At 46.8% G+C, this 16729-nt stretch overlaps 1 protein-coding gene across 5 annotated transcripts in view; it reads right to left on the minus strand.

Annotated features, from left to right (window-relative positions):
* Positions 1 to 16729, minus strand: part of LOC119966456 (protein adenylyltransferase SelO-like) — a 101928-nt gene that overhangs the window by 2711 nt on the left and 82488 nt on the right. For all 5 annotated transcript variants that reach the window (XM_038798165.1, XM_038798164.1, XM_038798163.1 and 2 more), the window contains 4 exons: positions 13504 to 13596; positions 11415 to 11494; positions 7471 to 7514; positions 7284 to 7363 (listed from right to left, as the gene is read on the minus strand). In XM_038798165.1, the coding sequence (XP_038654093.1) occupies positions 7284 to 7363; positions 7471 to 7514; positions 11415 to 11494; positions 13504 to 13596 (297 nt within the window). The remainder of the gene's footprint in view (positions 1 to 7283; positions 7364 to 7470; positions 7515 to 11414; positions 11495 to 13503; positions 13597 to 16729) is intronic.

The following is a 16729-nucleotide window of genomic DNA, read 5'->3' on the forward strand; positions in this document are numbered from 1 at the left end:
TTTCATCATGTAAATAAAAATGGTATTAGGTTGCAGGGAAAGTCAGAGGTAGCATCACACAAAAGTCAGGGAAAGGTAGATGCATGGAAGATGTTACCAATGATGGGTGTGTCCAGAACCAGGGGTCACAGTCTGAGGATTCAGGGTAAACCAATTCGGACAGAGATGAGGAGACATTTATTCACCCAAAGGGTGGTGAGCCTGTGGAATTCATTACAACAGGAAGTAGTTGATGCTAAAACAATGAATATATTCAAGAGGTGGCCAGATATAGCACTTGGGGAGAATGGGATCAAAGGCTATGGGGAGAAAGCAGGATTAGGCTATTGAGTTGGATGATCAGCCATGATTATGATAAATGGCGGAGCAGGCTCAAAGGGCCAAAAGGCCTCCTCCTGCTCCTATCTTCTATGTATCTATGTAAGAGCCATGTTTAATCAAGTAGCTGAGCAGTTGTTTGCCATTGCTCTCATGAGGTGTCCTTTTTTGTATTATTTAATGGTATATGAGCATCTAGGTAGATCAGCATTTGTTGCTCATCCTTAATTGCCCTTGAGAAAGTGGCATTGAACCATCTTCTTGAACCACTGCAGTACATGGTGTTGTAGGAATACCCACTGTGCTATCAAGAATGAAGTTCCAGAATTTTGATCTCAGCACTTCTGGCTGAAGATTGTTCCAAATGCTTCAGCCTAATCTGTAGCATTGATATGCTGGGCTCTTCCATCATTGAGGGTGGGGATATTTGTGGAGCTTCCTCCTCCAGTGAGTAGTTGTCCACCACCATTCACGGCTGGATGTGACAGAACTCCAGAGCTTAAAACCACACAAAGTAGTTGAGGCCAAAAACATTGTATGTTTTCAACAAGCAATTAAATCTCGCCCTTGGGGCGAAGGATATTCAAAGGATATGGGGGGAAGGTGAGATTAGACTATTGGGTTGGATGATCAGCCATGGTGGAGTAGACTCAAAGAGCTGCATGGCCTCCTCCATCTCCTATTTTCTAGAATCGCTTAGCTCTGTCTATAACTTGCTGCTTATGCTGCAAATAATCCTGTATTGTAGTTTCACAGATAGACAGCTCATTTTTAGGTGTGTCTAGTTGTGCCTCTGGCAAGCCCTCCTGCGCTCTTCACTAAACCAGGGTTGATCCCTGGCTTGGAGGTAATGGTAAAATGCTCGGACTTCAGGTTACAGATTGTGACCCAGGACAATCCTGCTGCTGCTGTTGGCCCACAGGATACCCAGGCTTGAGTTGCGAGATCTGTTTAAAATCTATCATATTTACCACAGTGGTAGCATCACACAAAAGGATGGAGGGTATCCTCAATGTGAAGACCGGACTTCGTCTCCACAAGGACTGTGCGGTGCTCACTCCCACAGATACTGACATGTATCTTTTAACACGAGGGCAGTACAGTAGCATAGTGGTTAGCACAATTGCTTCACACCTCCAGGGTCCCAGGTTCGATTCCCGGCTTGGGTCACTGTCTGTGAGGAGTCTGCACGTTCTCCCCGTGTGCGCATGGGTTTCCTCCAGGTGCTCCAGTTTCCTCCCACAGTCCAAAGACGTGCAGTTTAGGTAGATTGGCCATGTTAAATTGCCCTTACTGACCAAAAATGTCAGGAGCGATTACTGGGTTACGTGGATGGTGTGGAAGTGAGGGCTTAAGTGGGTCAGTGCAGCTTCGATGGGCCGAATGGCCTCCTTCTGCACTGTATGTTCTATGAAAGATTCTTCTATGTCAGGCAAGTGAGGATGAGGACAAGTATGTTTTTCCTTCTTGTATGTTCCCTTGCCACCTCCTGCAGACCTAGTATAAGCAGTCACGTCCTTTAGGACAAGGCGAGTTCAGTCTGAAGTGGAGCTACCGAGCCACTCTGGGTGATGGTCATTGAATTACCTCACCCAGAATAAATTCTGCGCCCTTGCCAACATCGGTGTTTCCTCCAAGTGGTGTTCAACATGTAGTTGTACTGATTTACAATTTTTATAATTTACAGTGGTGTTGGGTGGGAGAGGGGTGGGTGGGGGGGGGTGTAACGTGGTAATAAGCAGGAGGTTTCCTTCCCCATGTTTGACCTGATGCCATGAGTCGATTTTGAGATCTCTCAACTCCCTCCTGACAGTATACCATGGTACTGGTACCTCTGCTGGGTCTGTCCTGCCGGTGGGACAGGACATACACAGGGATGGTGATGCTGGTATCCGGGACATGCTCCAATAATAATAATCTTTATTATTGACACAAGTAGGCTTACATTAACATTGCAATGAAATTACTGTGAAAATCCCCTAGTTGCCACACTCCGGTGCCTGTTCGGGTACACAGAGGGAGAATTCAGAATGTCCAATTCACCTAACAGCACGTCTTTCGGGAATTGTGGGAGGAAACCGGAGCACCCGGAGGTAACCCACACAGACACGGGGAGAACATGTAGTCTCCGCAAAAATAGTGACCCAAGCCGGGAATCGACCCCGGCACTGTGAAGCAACAGTGCTAACCATTGTGCTACCGTGCCGCCCTGTAAGGTATGATTCCGTATGGTCACATGTTACTGGACGAATCTGTGAACCAACTCCCCCAATTTTGGCACCAGCCCCCAGATGTTAGTAAGGAGGACTTTGCAGGATCGAAGGGACTGGATTTTCTATTGTTGTTTTCGGTGCCTCAGTCGATGCAGGATGGTCCATTCGGTTGAATTCCTTTTTGTTATCTTTTTAGCGGCCAGATACAACTGAATGCCTTGCTCGGTCATTTCAGGGGACAGTTAAGAGTTAATCATATTACTTCGGATCTGGAGTCACACGTAGGCCAGACCAGGTAATGACAGCAGATTTCCTTCCTTAAAGGTAATTATTAACAATGGTTTCATGGTCATCATTCGACTTTTAATTCCAAATTTATCACTGAATTCAAATTCCATCATTTGCTGTCTGTCCCCAGTGCATTACCTGGGGTCTCTGGATTACCATTCCACTGATAATACTATTATACCACTGCTCCCCATGCTTTTGAATGTCTAGGGGAGATAGTTAAATTCTCTCTTGTTGGAGGCAGCCATTGCCTGGCACTTGCCCAAATGTTACTTGCTACTTCTCAGCCGCTGAACAGGGTGGAAGATAGGAGCAGGAGGGACCTTTTGGCCCTTCGAGCCTGCTCCGCCATTTATCACGATCATACCATTACACCACTGCTATTAAACTAATGTGGCAGGGGGATGGGAACCGATGCAGGAAGTTGGAAGGTAGTAAAACAGGGACAGAAGCAAAAGGAAGTAAGGGGAAAAGTGCAAGGCAGAGAAGACATAGTCAAAAATCTAAAACGGCGACAGTACAAGGTACAGTGACTGAGGGGAGCTCAGTGAATAGGCCCAGTAATAACAAAAGGAATAAAACTGGAGATGTTAAGATTCAAAACAGAGGTAAAAAAAACCACCATAAGTGTACTTTACCTGAATGCTCGTAGTATTCGGAATAAAGTAAATGAGTTGATGGCACAAATCATCGTGAATGACTATGATTTAGTGGCCATTACTGAAACATGGTTAAAGGATGGTCACGACTGGGAGTTAAATATCCGAGGGTATCAAACTATTCGGAAGGACAGAGTGGATGGTAAGGGAGGTGGTGTTGCTCTGTTATTTAAGGATGACATCCGGGCAATAGTAAGGGATGACATCGGTGCTATGGAGGATAAGGTTGAATCCATTTGGGTGGAAATCAGGAATAGTAAGGCGAAAAAGTCACTGATAGGAGTAGTCTATCGGCCACCAAATAGTAACGTTATGGTGGGGCAGGCAATATACAAAGAAATAACTGATGCATGTAGAAATGGTACAGCAGTTATCATGGGGGATTTTAATCTACATGTCGATTGGTTTAACCAGGTCGGTCAAGGCAACCTTGAGGAGGAGTTTATAGAATGTATCCGCGATAGTTTCCTAGAACAGTATGTAATGGAACCTACGAGGGAACAAGCGGTCCTAGATCTTGTCCTGTGTAATGAGACAGGATTGATTCATGATCTCATAGTTAGGGATCCTCTCGGAAGGAGCGATCACAATATGGTGGAATTTAAAATACAGATGGAGGGTGAGAAAGTAAAATCAAATACTAGTGTTTTGTGTTTAAACAAAGGAGATTACAAGGGGATGAGAGAAGAACTAGCTAAGGTAGACTGGGAGCTAAGACTTTATGGTGGAACAGTTGCGGAACAGTGGAGAACCTTCCAAGCGATTTTTCACAGTGCTCAGCAAAGGTTTATACCAACAAAAAGGAAGGACGGTAGAAAGAGGGAAAATCGACCGTGGATATCTAAGGAAATAAGGGAGAGTATCAAATTGAAGGAAAAAGCATATAAAGTGGCAAAGATTGCTGGGAGATTAGAGGACTGGGAAATCTTTAGGGGGCAACAGAAAGCTACTAAAAAAGCTATAAAGAAGAGTAAGATAGAGTATGAGAGTAAACTTGCTCAGAATATAATAACAAACAGTAAAAGTTTTTACAAATATATAAAACAAAAAAGTGTGGCTAAGGTAAATATTGGTCCTTTAGAGGATGAGAAGGGAGTTTTAATAATAGGAAATGAGGAAATGGCTGAGGAACTGAACAGGTTTTTTGGGTCGGTCTTCACAGTGGAAGACACAAATAACATGCCAGCGACTGATAGAAATGAGGCTATGACAGGTGAGGACCTTGAGAGGATTGTTATCACTAAGGAGGTAGTGATGGGCAAGCTAATGGGGCTAAAGGTAGACAAGTCTCCTGGCCCTGATGGAATGCATCCCAGAGTGCTAAAAGAGATGGCTAGGGAAATTGCAGATGCACTAGTGATAATTTACCGAAATTCACTAGACTCTGGGGTGGTCCCGGTGGATTGGAAATTAGCAAACGTGACACCACTGTTTAAAAAAGGAGGTAGGCAGGAAGCAGGAAATTATAGGCCAGTGAGCTTAACTTCGGTAGTAGGGAAGATGCTGGAATATATCATCAAGGAAGAAATAGCGAGGCATCTGGATAGAAATTGTCCCATTGGGCAGACGCAGCATGGGTTCATAAAGGGCAGGTCATGCCTAACTAACTTAGTGGAATTTTTTGAGGACATTACCAGTGCAGTAGATAATGGGGAGCCGATGGATGTGGTATATCTGGATTTCCAGAAAGCCTTTGACAAGGTGCCACACAAAAGGTTGCTGCATAAGATAAAGATGCATGGCATTAAGGGTAAAGTAGTAGCATGGATAGAGGATTGGTTAATTAATAGAAAGCAAAGAGTGGGGATTAATGGGTGTTTCTCTAGTTGGCAATCAGTAGCTAGTGGTGTCCCTCAGGGATCCGTGTTGGGCCCACAATTGTTCACAATTTACATAGATGATTTGGAGTTGGGGACCAAGGGCAATGTGTCCAAGTTTGCAGATGACACTAAGATGAGTGGTAAAGCGAAAAGTGCAGAGGATACTGGAAGTCTGCAGACGGATTTGGATAGGTTAAGTGAATGGGCTAGGGTCTGGCAGATGGAATACAATGTTGACAAATGTGAGGTTATCCATTTTGGTAGGAATAACAGCAAACGGGATTATTATTTAAACGATAAAATATTAAAGCATGCCGCTGTGCAGAGAGACTTGGGTGTGCTAGTGCATGAGTCACAGAAGGTTGGTTTACAGGTGCAACAGGTGATTAAGAAGGCAAATGGAATTTTGTCCTTCATTGCTAGAGGGATGGAGTTTAAGAATAGGGAGGTTATGTTGCAATTGTATAAGGTGTTAGTGAGGCCACACCTGGAATATTATGTTCAGTTTTGGTCTCCTTACTTGAGAAAGGACGTACTGGCACTGGAGGGTGTGCAGAGGAGATTCACTAGGTTAATCCCAGAACTGAAGGGGTTGGATTATGAGGAGAGGTTGAGTAGACTGGGACTGTACTCGTTGGAATTTAGAAGGATAAGGGGGGATCTTATAGAAACATTTAAAATTATGAAGGGAATAGATAGGATAGATGCGGGCAGGTTGTTTCCACTGGCGGGTGAAAGTAGAACTAGGGGACATAGCCTCAAAATAAGGGGAAGTAGATTTAGGACTGAGTTTAGGAGGAACTTCTTCACCCAAAGGGTTGTGAATCTATGGAATTCCTTGCCCAGTGAAGCAGTTGAGGCTCCTTCATTACATGTTTTTAAGGTAAAGATAGATAGTTTTTTGAAGAATAAAGGGATTAAGGGTTATGGTGTTCGGGCCGGAAAGTGGAGCTTAGTCCACAAAAGATCAGCCATGATCTCATTGAATGGCGGAGCAGGCTCGAGGGGCCAGATGGCCTACTCCTGCTCCTAGTTCTTATGGCTGATCATCCAATTCCATAGCCTAATCTTGCTTTTTCCCCATAGCCTTTGATTCCATTTTCCCCAAGTGCTATATCTAGCCGCTTATGATGTGACCTGCAGTGCAGTACTGATGAGGTTCCTAACTTAATGTTTAATAACATATCCAATACATTTGAATTTAAAAGTATAAATATCCAAGCAGTACACGGAAGTTGCTTGTTTATGTTTGCTTTGTTTAAAGAAACACAACTGCCTCAAAAACATGGGTTGAGATAGCTTCATAAAATGTGAAAAATGCCACAACCACCGGGAGCACCGTGATTAGCACTGTTGCTTCACAGCGGCGGGGACCGGGTTCAATCCCCGGCTCGGGTCACCGTTTATGCTGAATCTGCACATTCCTGCTGCGTCTGCGCGTGTCTCCTCCCGGTACTCTGGCCGCCCCCCACAAGTCCTGAAAGATGGGGCTGCCAGGTTAACTGGACACGCCAAACCCCCGCTCAGTGCACCCAAACAGGTGCCGCAGTGCGGCAACCAGACCTCCATAGCAACCCAACTGCAGCCCTCATGTAAGCCTACTTGTGTCACCAATTATTATTGATTACCGGAGCTTCCTTTTAAACACCTGAGGAAAGGTTATTTTTCTATCCCAGTGGCTGCTGGCCAAAGATCCCTTCAGCTACCTCTTCTGACCAGTGCTTGACACTCACTTTCTCCACTCTGTTGTCTTCTATTTCCTTCTGGGCCTTGCATAATGAGAGCTTAATCCACAGCAAACATTACAATCACAATTCTAACATTCATATCAGAGTGGTTCTAAACAAAATACATTCTTGTGTACACTTCTTTTCAGTCAGTAGCAAATGAGTTTATGATAACACAAATCTTGTAGCGCAAGGACCAAGGTAACCTGAATGAGAGGGAAAGAAAACCTAACTTTTAGAAAAATGCAATATGTTTACCTCAGAGAAGTCATTTCCCTCAGCCTTTTTGATTGCTGATTCTGCCATCCAGTTGCGAAGGATGTACCTTGGGTTGATAGCTTTAAAACAAATAATAAGGACAGTCAAGTTTATTTTAAATTAACTTTACTACATATTTCATGAAATATACAGGTTATATTAAGAAAACTATTTTGAAAAGCCATACATTGCATTCTGGTTCTGCGTGCTTCATCTGAATCCACAATGTTCCTGCAAGAAACAATATTTGTAAACATTTTTGTTTTTGGGAACATTATGTGCATCTCTAAAATCTAACTAAAATCACTTTTTAAAATATATATTTTTGTTTGAAATATGGATTTTTTAAATAACTATCACAACAACAAAAAGACTTAATCATTGCAAAACAGGTACATTGCAGAACAAGAATCATTGCAAATCTAGGAACAATCAAGACAAGATGAATTTTGAACCGTATGTTCCTTCCACAGATACAAGACCTGTCTGAACCAATGCAGGATATAGTCAACAACATAGAGGTACATCATATGCAGCACTACCAAAAGAAATACATGAGAATCGCTGTATTAAAGGGGAGTTACACACGCAACGTAATCCAATCATAAGGCCTATTCACGGATAGATTTATTTTGTGGTGGGGAAGTCACTGTTGGCTGGGATCAAGAGGTCGGCAATTGAGATATCGCAGCATGCGCCACACTGGGTTGATATGAAATTGGAGAAGGGAAGAGTGCAGAGGCGGGGATGAAGATTTGGGGTAAGGGGAAGGGGGAAGCAAAGCGGAGAAAGTGTAAGGAAAGGAAGATAAGATGGGGGAGGGGTAAATATATATAAAGAAAGACAAGGGAGATGGAAATGGTAAAAGACAGTTAAAATGAAATGGGATGAAAAAAAATGGGTCGAGGTGGGGTTGAGCTAATCATCTGAAGGTGTTGAATTCGATGTTGAGACCGGAAAGCTGTAGGGTGCCTAACCGGAAGATGAGATGTTGTTCCTCTAATCTGTGTTGAGCTTCACTGGAACATTGCAGCAGGCCAAGGACAGACATGTGGGCATGGCAGCAGGGTCTTGTGTTAAAATGGCAAACAACAGGAAGGTCAGGGTCCTGAATTCGCACAGACCGAAGGTGTTCATCTACATCTGTCACAGTTTACCCTCTGATGTTAGTTTCTCTGCAGTTTGGCCTTTCACACCTTTTGTTCTCTCTGGGGACTGCCATTAGCACTCTTTCCCCTTGCTTTCTATGGCTATTAGCACCCTGTTTCCCTGGGTTTCTGTGGCTATGACTGATCTTTCATTCGCACCACAGTATAAATATTTCCCACTTTCTCTGCCTTTAGCTTTGACAAAAGCATCTGGACTCGAAACGTTAGCTCTTTTCTCTCCATACAGATGCTGCCAGACCTGCTGAGATTTCCAGCATTTTCTCTTTGGTTTCAGATTCCAGCATCTGCAGTAATTTTCTTTTATCCAGGATAAGCATACAGTGTTCCTTTAATTATCCTTTCACTGAATCTGCCCGAGTATAAATCGAGTTGACTTCCAGCAGTAAGACACCCTCTGGAAACCCCAGATGCTTGGCAAGGGAGATGGTGACATAGCGGTAATGTCACTGGACTAGTAATCCAGACGCCCATGTTCTGGGGACAAAAGTTCAAATTGCACCGTGGCAGCTGGTGGGATTTAAACTCAATTAATAATCTGCAGTTGAACAAGTTAGCTTCGCCTCAGTAATGGTGACGAGGAAACCAAGCTAGTTTGCTAATGTTCTTCAGGGGAGGAAATTTGCCATGACTCCAAACTCACAGTAATATGGTTCACTCTCTTTTGAAGGACAATTAGGGATAGGCAATTAGGGCTGGCCTTGTCATTGACACCCGCATCCCATTAAATAATAAATCAAACCTCCACAGATCTCACCTCTTTCAAAGACAATCCTCTTCGCGATTAACAGTAAAATAACTTTACCCCTTCTGTCAGCTGTCACAGCAACAACCGTTTTCCATCTCCCTCTTCAGTTCTCTCTGTCTGCCTGAGACTGAGAGTCTATGTTTAACCAGATCAGCTGCCCATATTTTGTGCCAAGGTTCGAAACTAGCACTTGGGAGTTTCTCTGAATTTCAATCTGGACCTCTGTGCTTATAGTGAACAAATCACACGGGGTCTATTTTCAGACAGAATTCACGATGATTACTGACCCCCTCTCTTCAAGGCACCCTGTTACGTTAAATTAAAATAAACATTTTAAAAGATATAAAACATTATAAAATCTCACATTCGTAAGGAATGACATTCACTCAGTGATTCCCTGCATCTATGAGCCTGTCTCCATCTACTTTCCCTGTAGGTGGACACTTTTATTTGTCTACATTCTCACTTGAAACAAAACTGCCTATTTGGTGGAGTAAGATCCCGAAATCATTCATCCTCTTAGCTTCAGTTAAGTGCAGAAAATTGCTGCTTGTGCATAAAAGCCCTCATGGTCCAGAGAATTCATTTTTTAAGACAGTCTATGAAAATATGTTCCCCCTGGATACAATAAGTATCCACCACATTCTCTGCACATCAAAAGAGCAATCTGTACTGTGATTTCTCAGTGGCGAACTGAAAAAAAAAATGTAAATATTATTCGCCTGAACTCCTACTGGCGTGAACCTCTCACAAGAATCAAATTTATTTTACTTCACGTAATTGTAATTTTAGGAAAACACATTTTTGCCGCAGCACCTCTACTTCCAATGTGTCTAAACTCCATACTATTTTGGTCTCTCACAATCTATACTGACTTTTTGCAGTTTTACTTTCTTTGAACCATGAAACTTTCCAAACAATTTAAATGGGTAATAAATGGTATGTGGCCATAATTATCATTTTTTGTAAAAAAAATTACATCCATTTATAACTTAAAGTTCTTGTCATTTTTTAAAAACAAATAAAAGATATATATATACTGGCTGAAACACTAATGTTATGACTTTGGGCACAGTAGTGTTGGATTATTTTAATCAAAAACCCCCACACATTAAAAAGCAGAGAGATTACTAATAGCCCATTATTTTTATACTGGCCTCCACAATTGAAAGATACTGCAAGTGGTAAAGTGGGCAGCAGATGCAATTACAGATATAGAAACTGGCCCGAATCCACCAGTCATTGCGATTCAATTTTCCCGCTGGTGGCGCATTCCTGCCCGTGGGTTTCCTGGTGGCAGGTGGTGGCTTCAATGGGAAATCCCATTGACAATCGGCGGGAAGATAGAATCCTACTGCCAGTGAATGGCGTGCTGCTACGAAATACGTGGCTGTGCAACAAGAGAATTCCGTCCAATGCATTTGTTATAGTCTCAATGGGCAGGATTCTCCCACCCCGTGCCGTGTCGGAGAATCGCGGCGGGCTGTGCAAATTGCGCCACGCTGCCCCGACGCCGGCACGCAATTCTCCGCTGAGTAGAGCATCAGCGGCATTGGCATCGGCACCATTGGCATTGGAAATGGCGGGACTTGACTCTTCTCTTACGGCCGCTCGTCCCATCTGGGCCGGAGAATCGGCGGGCCGGCCACGCAGAGTGGCCCGCCGATTCTCCGGCCCGCATGGGCCGAGTGGCCGTAAGTAAAGAGTCGAGTCCCGCCGGCGCCGTTCTAAACTGCTCTGGGCCATGGGTCCTCGGTGTGTAAGGGTCGAGTGGCGGCCTTTGGGGGGAGAAGGGGGGCCTCCGGTGTGGCCTGGCCCGAGATCGGGGCCTACCGGTCGGCGGGCCGGCATCTGTGGCTGGGGGCCTCCTTTCCTACACGCCGACCCCTGTAGTCCTGCGGCATGTTGCGTGGGGGCCGGCGCATTGAAGGAGGCCACTGCGCATGCGCGCGTTGGCGCCGGTGCCACTGCGCATGCACGGATCCTGTGGCGCACAGTTCGTGCCAGGAACTGCAGCTGGAGCGGCGCAAACTGCTCCAACGCTGTGCTGGCCCCCTGTAGGTACCAGAATTAGTCGTGGGAGCGGCCCATTCACGCTGTCGTAAAACGCGACGGTGTTTACGACGGACTGGACACTCTGCCGCGCGATGGGAGAGTCCCGCCCAATATCTCTGCACGAGGATTTTAAGAGAATTTTGAAAGCAAATTAATTCTTACTTATTCAATCTTGACAGATACAGGTTAACCCAAGGAAAGAACTTTGTGTGTCTTGCAATGTCTTGAAGGGCCCAGTATTCCTACACAAAAAAAAAATAGTTTTGTCATAATAGCAATTTAATACTGTTTTATTAATACCTAAATGAATATCAATTTAATATCTGCAATAATGGAAGATCATTGTTTTTCCAACCATATGTTAAGCATAAGAAACTAGAGCATAAGAGATAGGAGCAGGTTTAGGCCATTTGATCCTTCGAACCTGCCAGACCATTTAACAAGTGATCTTGACTGATCTACCTTTACTCCACCTTCCGGCATTATCCCCATAACCCTTAATTCCCTCTGGACCCAAAAATCTATCAATCTCTCCCTTGAATATGCTCACTGAGCATCCACAGCTCACTGGGATAGAAAATTCCTAAAGTTCACAACCGTCTGAGTGAAGAAAGTTCTCGGGCGGGATTCTCCCATAATCGGCGCGATCGCCGGGACCCGGCGGCAAAAAAGGCGCGGATCACTCCAGTGTCGGGCCACCCAAACGGCGCAAATTGTCAGGCCCGGAATGGGCTAGTAGCGACGTGACGCCATTCGCGTCGGCGTCACCAGCCGCGGATGTCCTGCGTCACAGCACAAAAGACACCCCCCCCGGAGACCCAACAAGATAGCCACCCGCCGCGCAGTTCCAAGAGCGCAACATCGAGGCGCTCCTGGATGCAGTAGAGCAGAGGAGGGAGGCCTGTACCCCGGACACGGCCGCAGGGTTGTCCCACGCCTCAGCCGGCGTCTGTGGAGGGAGGTGGCAGAGACCATGAGCACTGTGGCTGTGACACCAAGAAGGTGAATGACCTTGTCACGGCAGCCAGGGTGAGTACCCCTCCCCCCGATGTGCAGCACACCCCCAGGTGCAACTAACCCTAACCTTAACCTTAACCCTAATGTGCTGCGCACCTCTGCCAATATACGCACTACCGCTGGCCTGCATAGAAAGCAAAGAGTGGGGATTAATGAGTGTTTCTCTGGTTGGCAATCAGTAGCTAGTGGTGTCCCTCAGGGATCCGTGTTGGGCCCACAATTGTTCACAATTTACATAGATGATTTGGAGTTGGGGACCAAGGGCAATGTGTCCAAGTTTGCAGATGACACTAAGATGAGTGGTAAAGCGGAAAGTGCAGAGGATACTGGAAGTCTGCAGACGGATTTGGATAGGTTAAGTGAATGGGCTAGGGTCTGGCAGATGGAATACAATGTTGACAAATGTGAGGTTATCCATTTTGGTAGGAATAACAGCAAACGGGATTATTATTTAAACGATAAAATATTAAAGCATGCCGCTGTGCAGAGAGACTTGGGTGTGCTAGTGCATGAGTCACAGAAGGTTGGTTTACAGGTGCAACAGGTGATTAAGAAGGCAAATGGAATTTTGTCCTTCATTGCTAGAGGGATGGAGTTTAAGAATAGGGAGGTTATGTTGCAATTGTATAAGGTGTTAGTGAGGCCACACCTGGAGTATTGTGTTCAGTTTTGGTCTCCTTACTTGAGAAAGGACGTACTGGCACTGGAGGGTGTGCAGAGGAGATTCACTAGGTTAATCCCAGAGCTGAAGGGGTTGGATTATGAGGAGAGGTTGAGTAGACTGGGACTGTACTCGTTGGAAGTTAGAAGGATGAGGGGGGATCTTATAGAAACATTTAAAATTATGAAGGGACTAGATAGGATAGATGCGGGCAGGTTGTTTCCACTGGCAGGTGAAAGCAGAACTAGGGGGCATAGTCTCAAAATAAGGGGAAGTAGATTGAGGACTGAGTTTAGGAGGAACTTCTTCACCCAAAGGTGTGGTTGACGCCGGCGTGAACCGGTCGGGTTCGTCAGACCGCTCGGCCCATCCGGGCCGGAGAATCGCTGGTCGCCGTGAGAAACGCGACACGCCATTTTGGGGGGAGGGGTGGGAGAATCACAGGGGGTGTCAGGGCGGCGTGACGTGATTCGCCCGGCCCACCCGCGATTCTCCCACCCGGCGTGGGGAGCGGAGAATCGCGCCCATAATTTGCCCTTCTGTGTGGAATCTTGGCATGGCCATACCATTTACCTCAGGAATGCTATGAGCTTCAAGCTGTTGCTGCGTAATCTCACTAAGCTGGCGAAATGTCATTGTGAAATCTGCTCTTGTATCTTCCATCAGCTAGAAAAATGAAAGTGATAATTAGAAACACAGTTTATTTTAAAAGTATAAACAGTTTTAAGTTTCCTCCACGAGAGTTTACCAAAAGAATTAGAAATAATGATAAAAGACTGTATGCTTTTACATTTTAAGATAAATGAAACAAATAGCCATTATAATTGACAACAAAGAAAAATTCAAAAAATACAGTGCATCTTTTGGAGTACTGTGTTTAGTTCTGGGCACTTCATTTAAGGAAGGATGTTTTTTCTTATCTTGATTATAAATTTAGAGTACACAATTATTTTTTTCCAATTAAGGGCCAATTTAGCGTGGCCAATCCATCTAACCTGCACAACTTTGGGTTGTGGGGTGTAGCCACCTGGGGTGACCACTGCCCAACACAAAATGGAAGATTGCAAGGAATGCAGGGAAATTGGACATGTTGTAAAAGCAAGCAGCTTGCAAAGCACTTGTATATTCAGACTACTGCAGAAACCAGTTCTGACTGCTGCAGAAACCAGACAGCACTATGAAAAGAAACCAGTTAGCATACTAATGAGGCGATACCGGGCGATCCCCAGATATAATGGAAACAAGTTAAACACAAATCGATACATTGAATGGAAGGCCAGACTTTTCGGCGCCAAAGAAGCCCAAAACAATAAGTCCCAAGAACCGCCCCAGTGATCGAGGAACTGCCCCGTTATTGGGGAATTCAAATCAATCGATTGGGAAGAGACCCAATCGATTGCGAGAGTATAGAGGGTCCGCCCAGGTGGGCGCAAGACCCTGAGAGGAGTATAAGACAGAGACCGCGACCCCAGTTCTCTCTCTCTGACAGCCTCTCCTTGACCAGCCAGCCCTCCCAGCAGAACACCGTTGCAGCAGAAGAACCTTGAGGAGGAGAGGTCTGGACAGCAGCCGCCAACAAGTGTCACAACGCACGCTACGAGAGTAGACACTCCTGACCCCCTTTAGTCCATAACTACCGGAAGCCTGCGGACCCAGGACAAAGCTAGAGGCCGTTGTTCCCTGATCCAGCAGTCCCCTTATCTAGATAAGCATTTGGCCTATTAGTGGTAGGATTAGCCTAGTCTTATAGTTTTATATGCATGATTAGTAGATTACTGTAATATAATAAATGTGTCTTGTTTGAACTTACTAACTGGTGTATGGATTTATTGCTTTGAACTTGACCTTGAAACTTGTGGCAGTATCTTAACGATACCTGGCGACTCTAGAGCTAAGGAACGAAACAGAGCCAAATTGAGTGTTAAGCACACTCACCCAGAACGAGCAACAGGGGGAGAAAGCCATGCAGACACGGGGAGAATGTGCAAACTCCACACGGACAGTGACCCAGGGCCGGGATTCGAATCCGGGTCCTCAGCGCCCTAGGGAGCAATGCTAACCAATGCGCCACCGTGCTGCTCTAAGGAAGGATGTTAAAGCCCTAGAGAGAGTACGGAGAAGATTTACTCGAATTATACCAGGGATGAGAAATTTTAGATACAAGGGGCAAAATTTCTCCCCACCCAGCGGGGCGGGGTGTTCCGGCGTAGCGCCAACCACTCCGGCGTCGGGCCTCCCCAAAGGTGAGGAATTCTCAGCACCTTTAGGGGCCAAGCCCTCACATTGAGCTGCCGCTGACGTCAACACCGGCGCATGAGCGCTAGGGGATTCTCTTCCGCCTCCGCCATGGTGGAGGCCGTGGCGGCGGCGGAAGAAAAAGAGTGCCCCCACAGCACTGGCCCGCCCGCCGATCGGTGGGCCCCGATTGCGGGCCTGGCCACTGTGGCCCCCCCCCAGGACCCCGCTCGCGCCGCCGATCCCGCCGGCACAGAGGTGGTTCAAACCACAGCTGCGGGAGAGGCCTCTCAGCGGCGGGACTTCGGCCGAGAATAACGGAAGCACAGAAACCCATAGCCTCCCGCCGGTCCCCGCCATTCTCCGAGGCGGGCGGCGGGATTGGCGGCAAGCCGACTTTTTGCGGGTGGGAGAATTCTGGACTTGGCGGGGGCGGGATTTTCGGCGGCGCCGGGTGATTCTCCGACCCTGCTGGGGGTCGGAGAATTTCGCCCAAGGAAAGATTGGAGAAATTGGGCTTGTTCTCCTTGGAGCAGAGAAGATTAAGAGGTGACCTTATTGAAGTGCTCAAAATTATGAACAATTTTTACAGGGTAAAGAAGGATATTCTGTTTCCACTAGTTGGTATGTCAGTGACTAGGGATCACAATTTTAAGATGGTCAGCAAGAGAGCTAGGAATGAGATGAGGATATACTTCTTTATTCAGAGTTGTTGGGATATGGAATGCACTGCCTGGGCGAGTGGTGGAGGCGGATTCCATAGGAGGTTTCAAAAGCGAGCTGGATGCATATTTGAAAATGATGAATTTAGAGATATATGGAGATAGAGCTGGAGAATGGGACCAGCTGCGTAGCTCTTTCGGGAGCCGGTGCAGAAATGATGGGCCAAATGGCCTACTTCTGTGCTGTAAAATTCAATTCTATTTTGATATGGGGCGGAATTCTCCAACCCCCCGCAGGGTCTGGGCCTTCGTAAATCCCGCCCCCACCGTGGCCAGAATTCTCCGCCACCCGGGAATCGGCGGGTGCGGGAATCGGCGGGTACGGGAATCGGCGGGGGCGGGAATCATGCCGCGCCAGTCGGCCTGCCCCCCCCCCCCCGGCGATTCTCCGGCCCACGATGGGCCGAAATCCCGCCGCTGTCAGGCTCTCCCGCCGACGTGGTTTAAACCACTTCTGGTGGCTGTGGGAGCAGGCGGCGCGATCGGATCCTAGGGGATGCCCCCACAGTGGCCTGGCCCGCGATCCAGGCCCACCGATCGGTGGGCGGGCCGGTGCTGTGGGGGCACTCTTTTTCTTCCGCCGCTGCCACGGCCTCCACCATGGAGGAGGCGGAAGAGACCCCCCTACCGCGCATGCGCCGGGATGACGTCAGCAGCTGCTGACGCTCCGGCGCATGCGCGGCCTCACGCCGGCCGGCGAAGGCCTTTCGGCCAGCTGTTTGCGCCGGCTGGCGGGGCGGAAAGGCTGTTCTCGGCGGCCGGCGGGGAGCCAAAGGCCGCTCGCGCCGGCCGGCGGGGTGCCAACCCCTCCGGCGCGGGCCTACCCCCTAAAGGTGCGGACG

Source organism: Scyliorhinus canicula, chromosome 5, assembly GCF_902713615.1.
Source record: "Scyliorhinus canicula chromosome 5, sScyCan1.1, whole genome shotgun sequence".
In the NCBI taxonomy this organism is placed as follows: domain Eukaryota; kingdom Metazoa; phylum Chordata; class Chondrichthyes; order Carcharhiniformes; family Scyliorhinidae; genus Scyliorhinus; species Scyliorhinus canicula.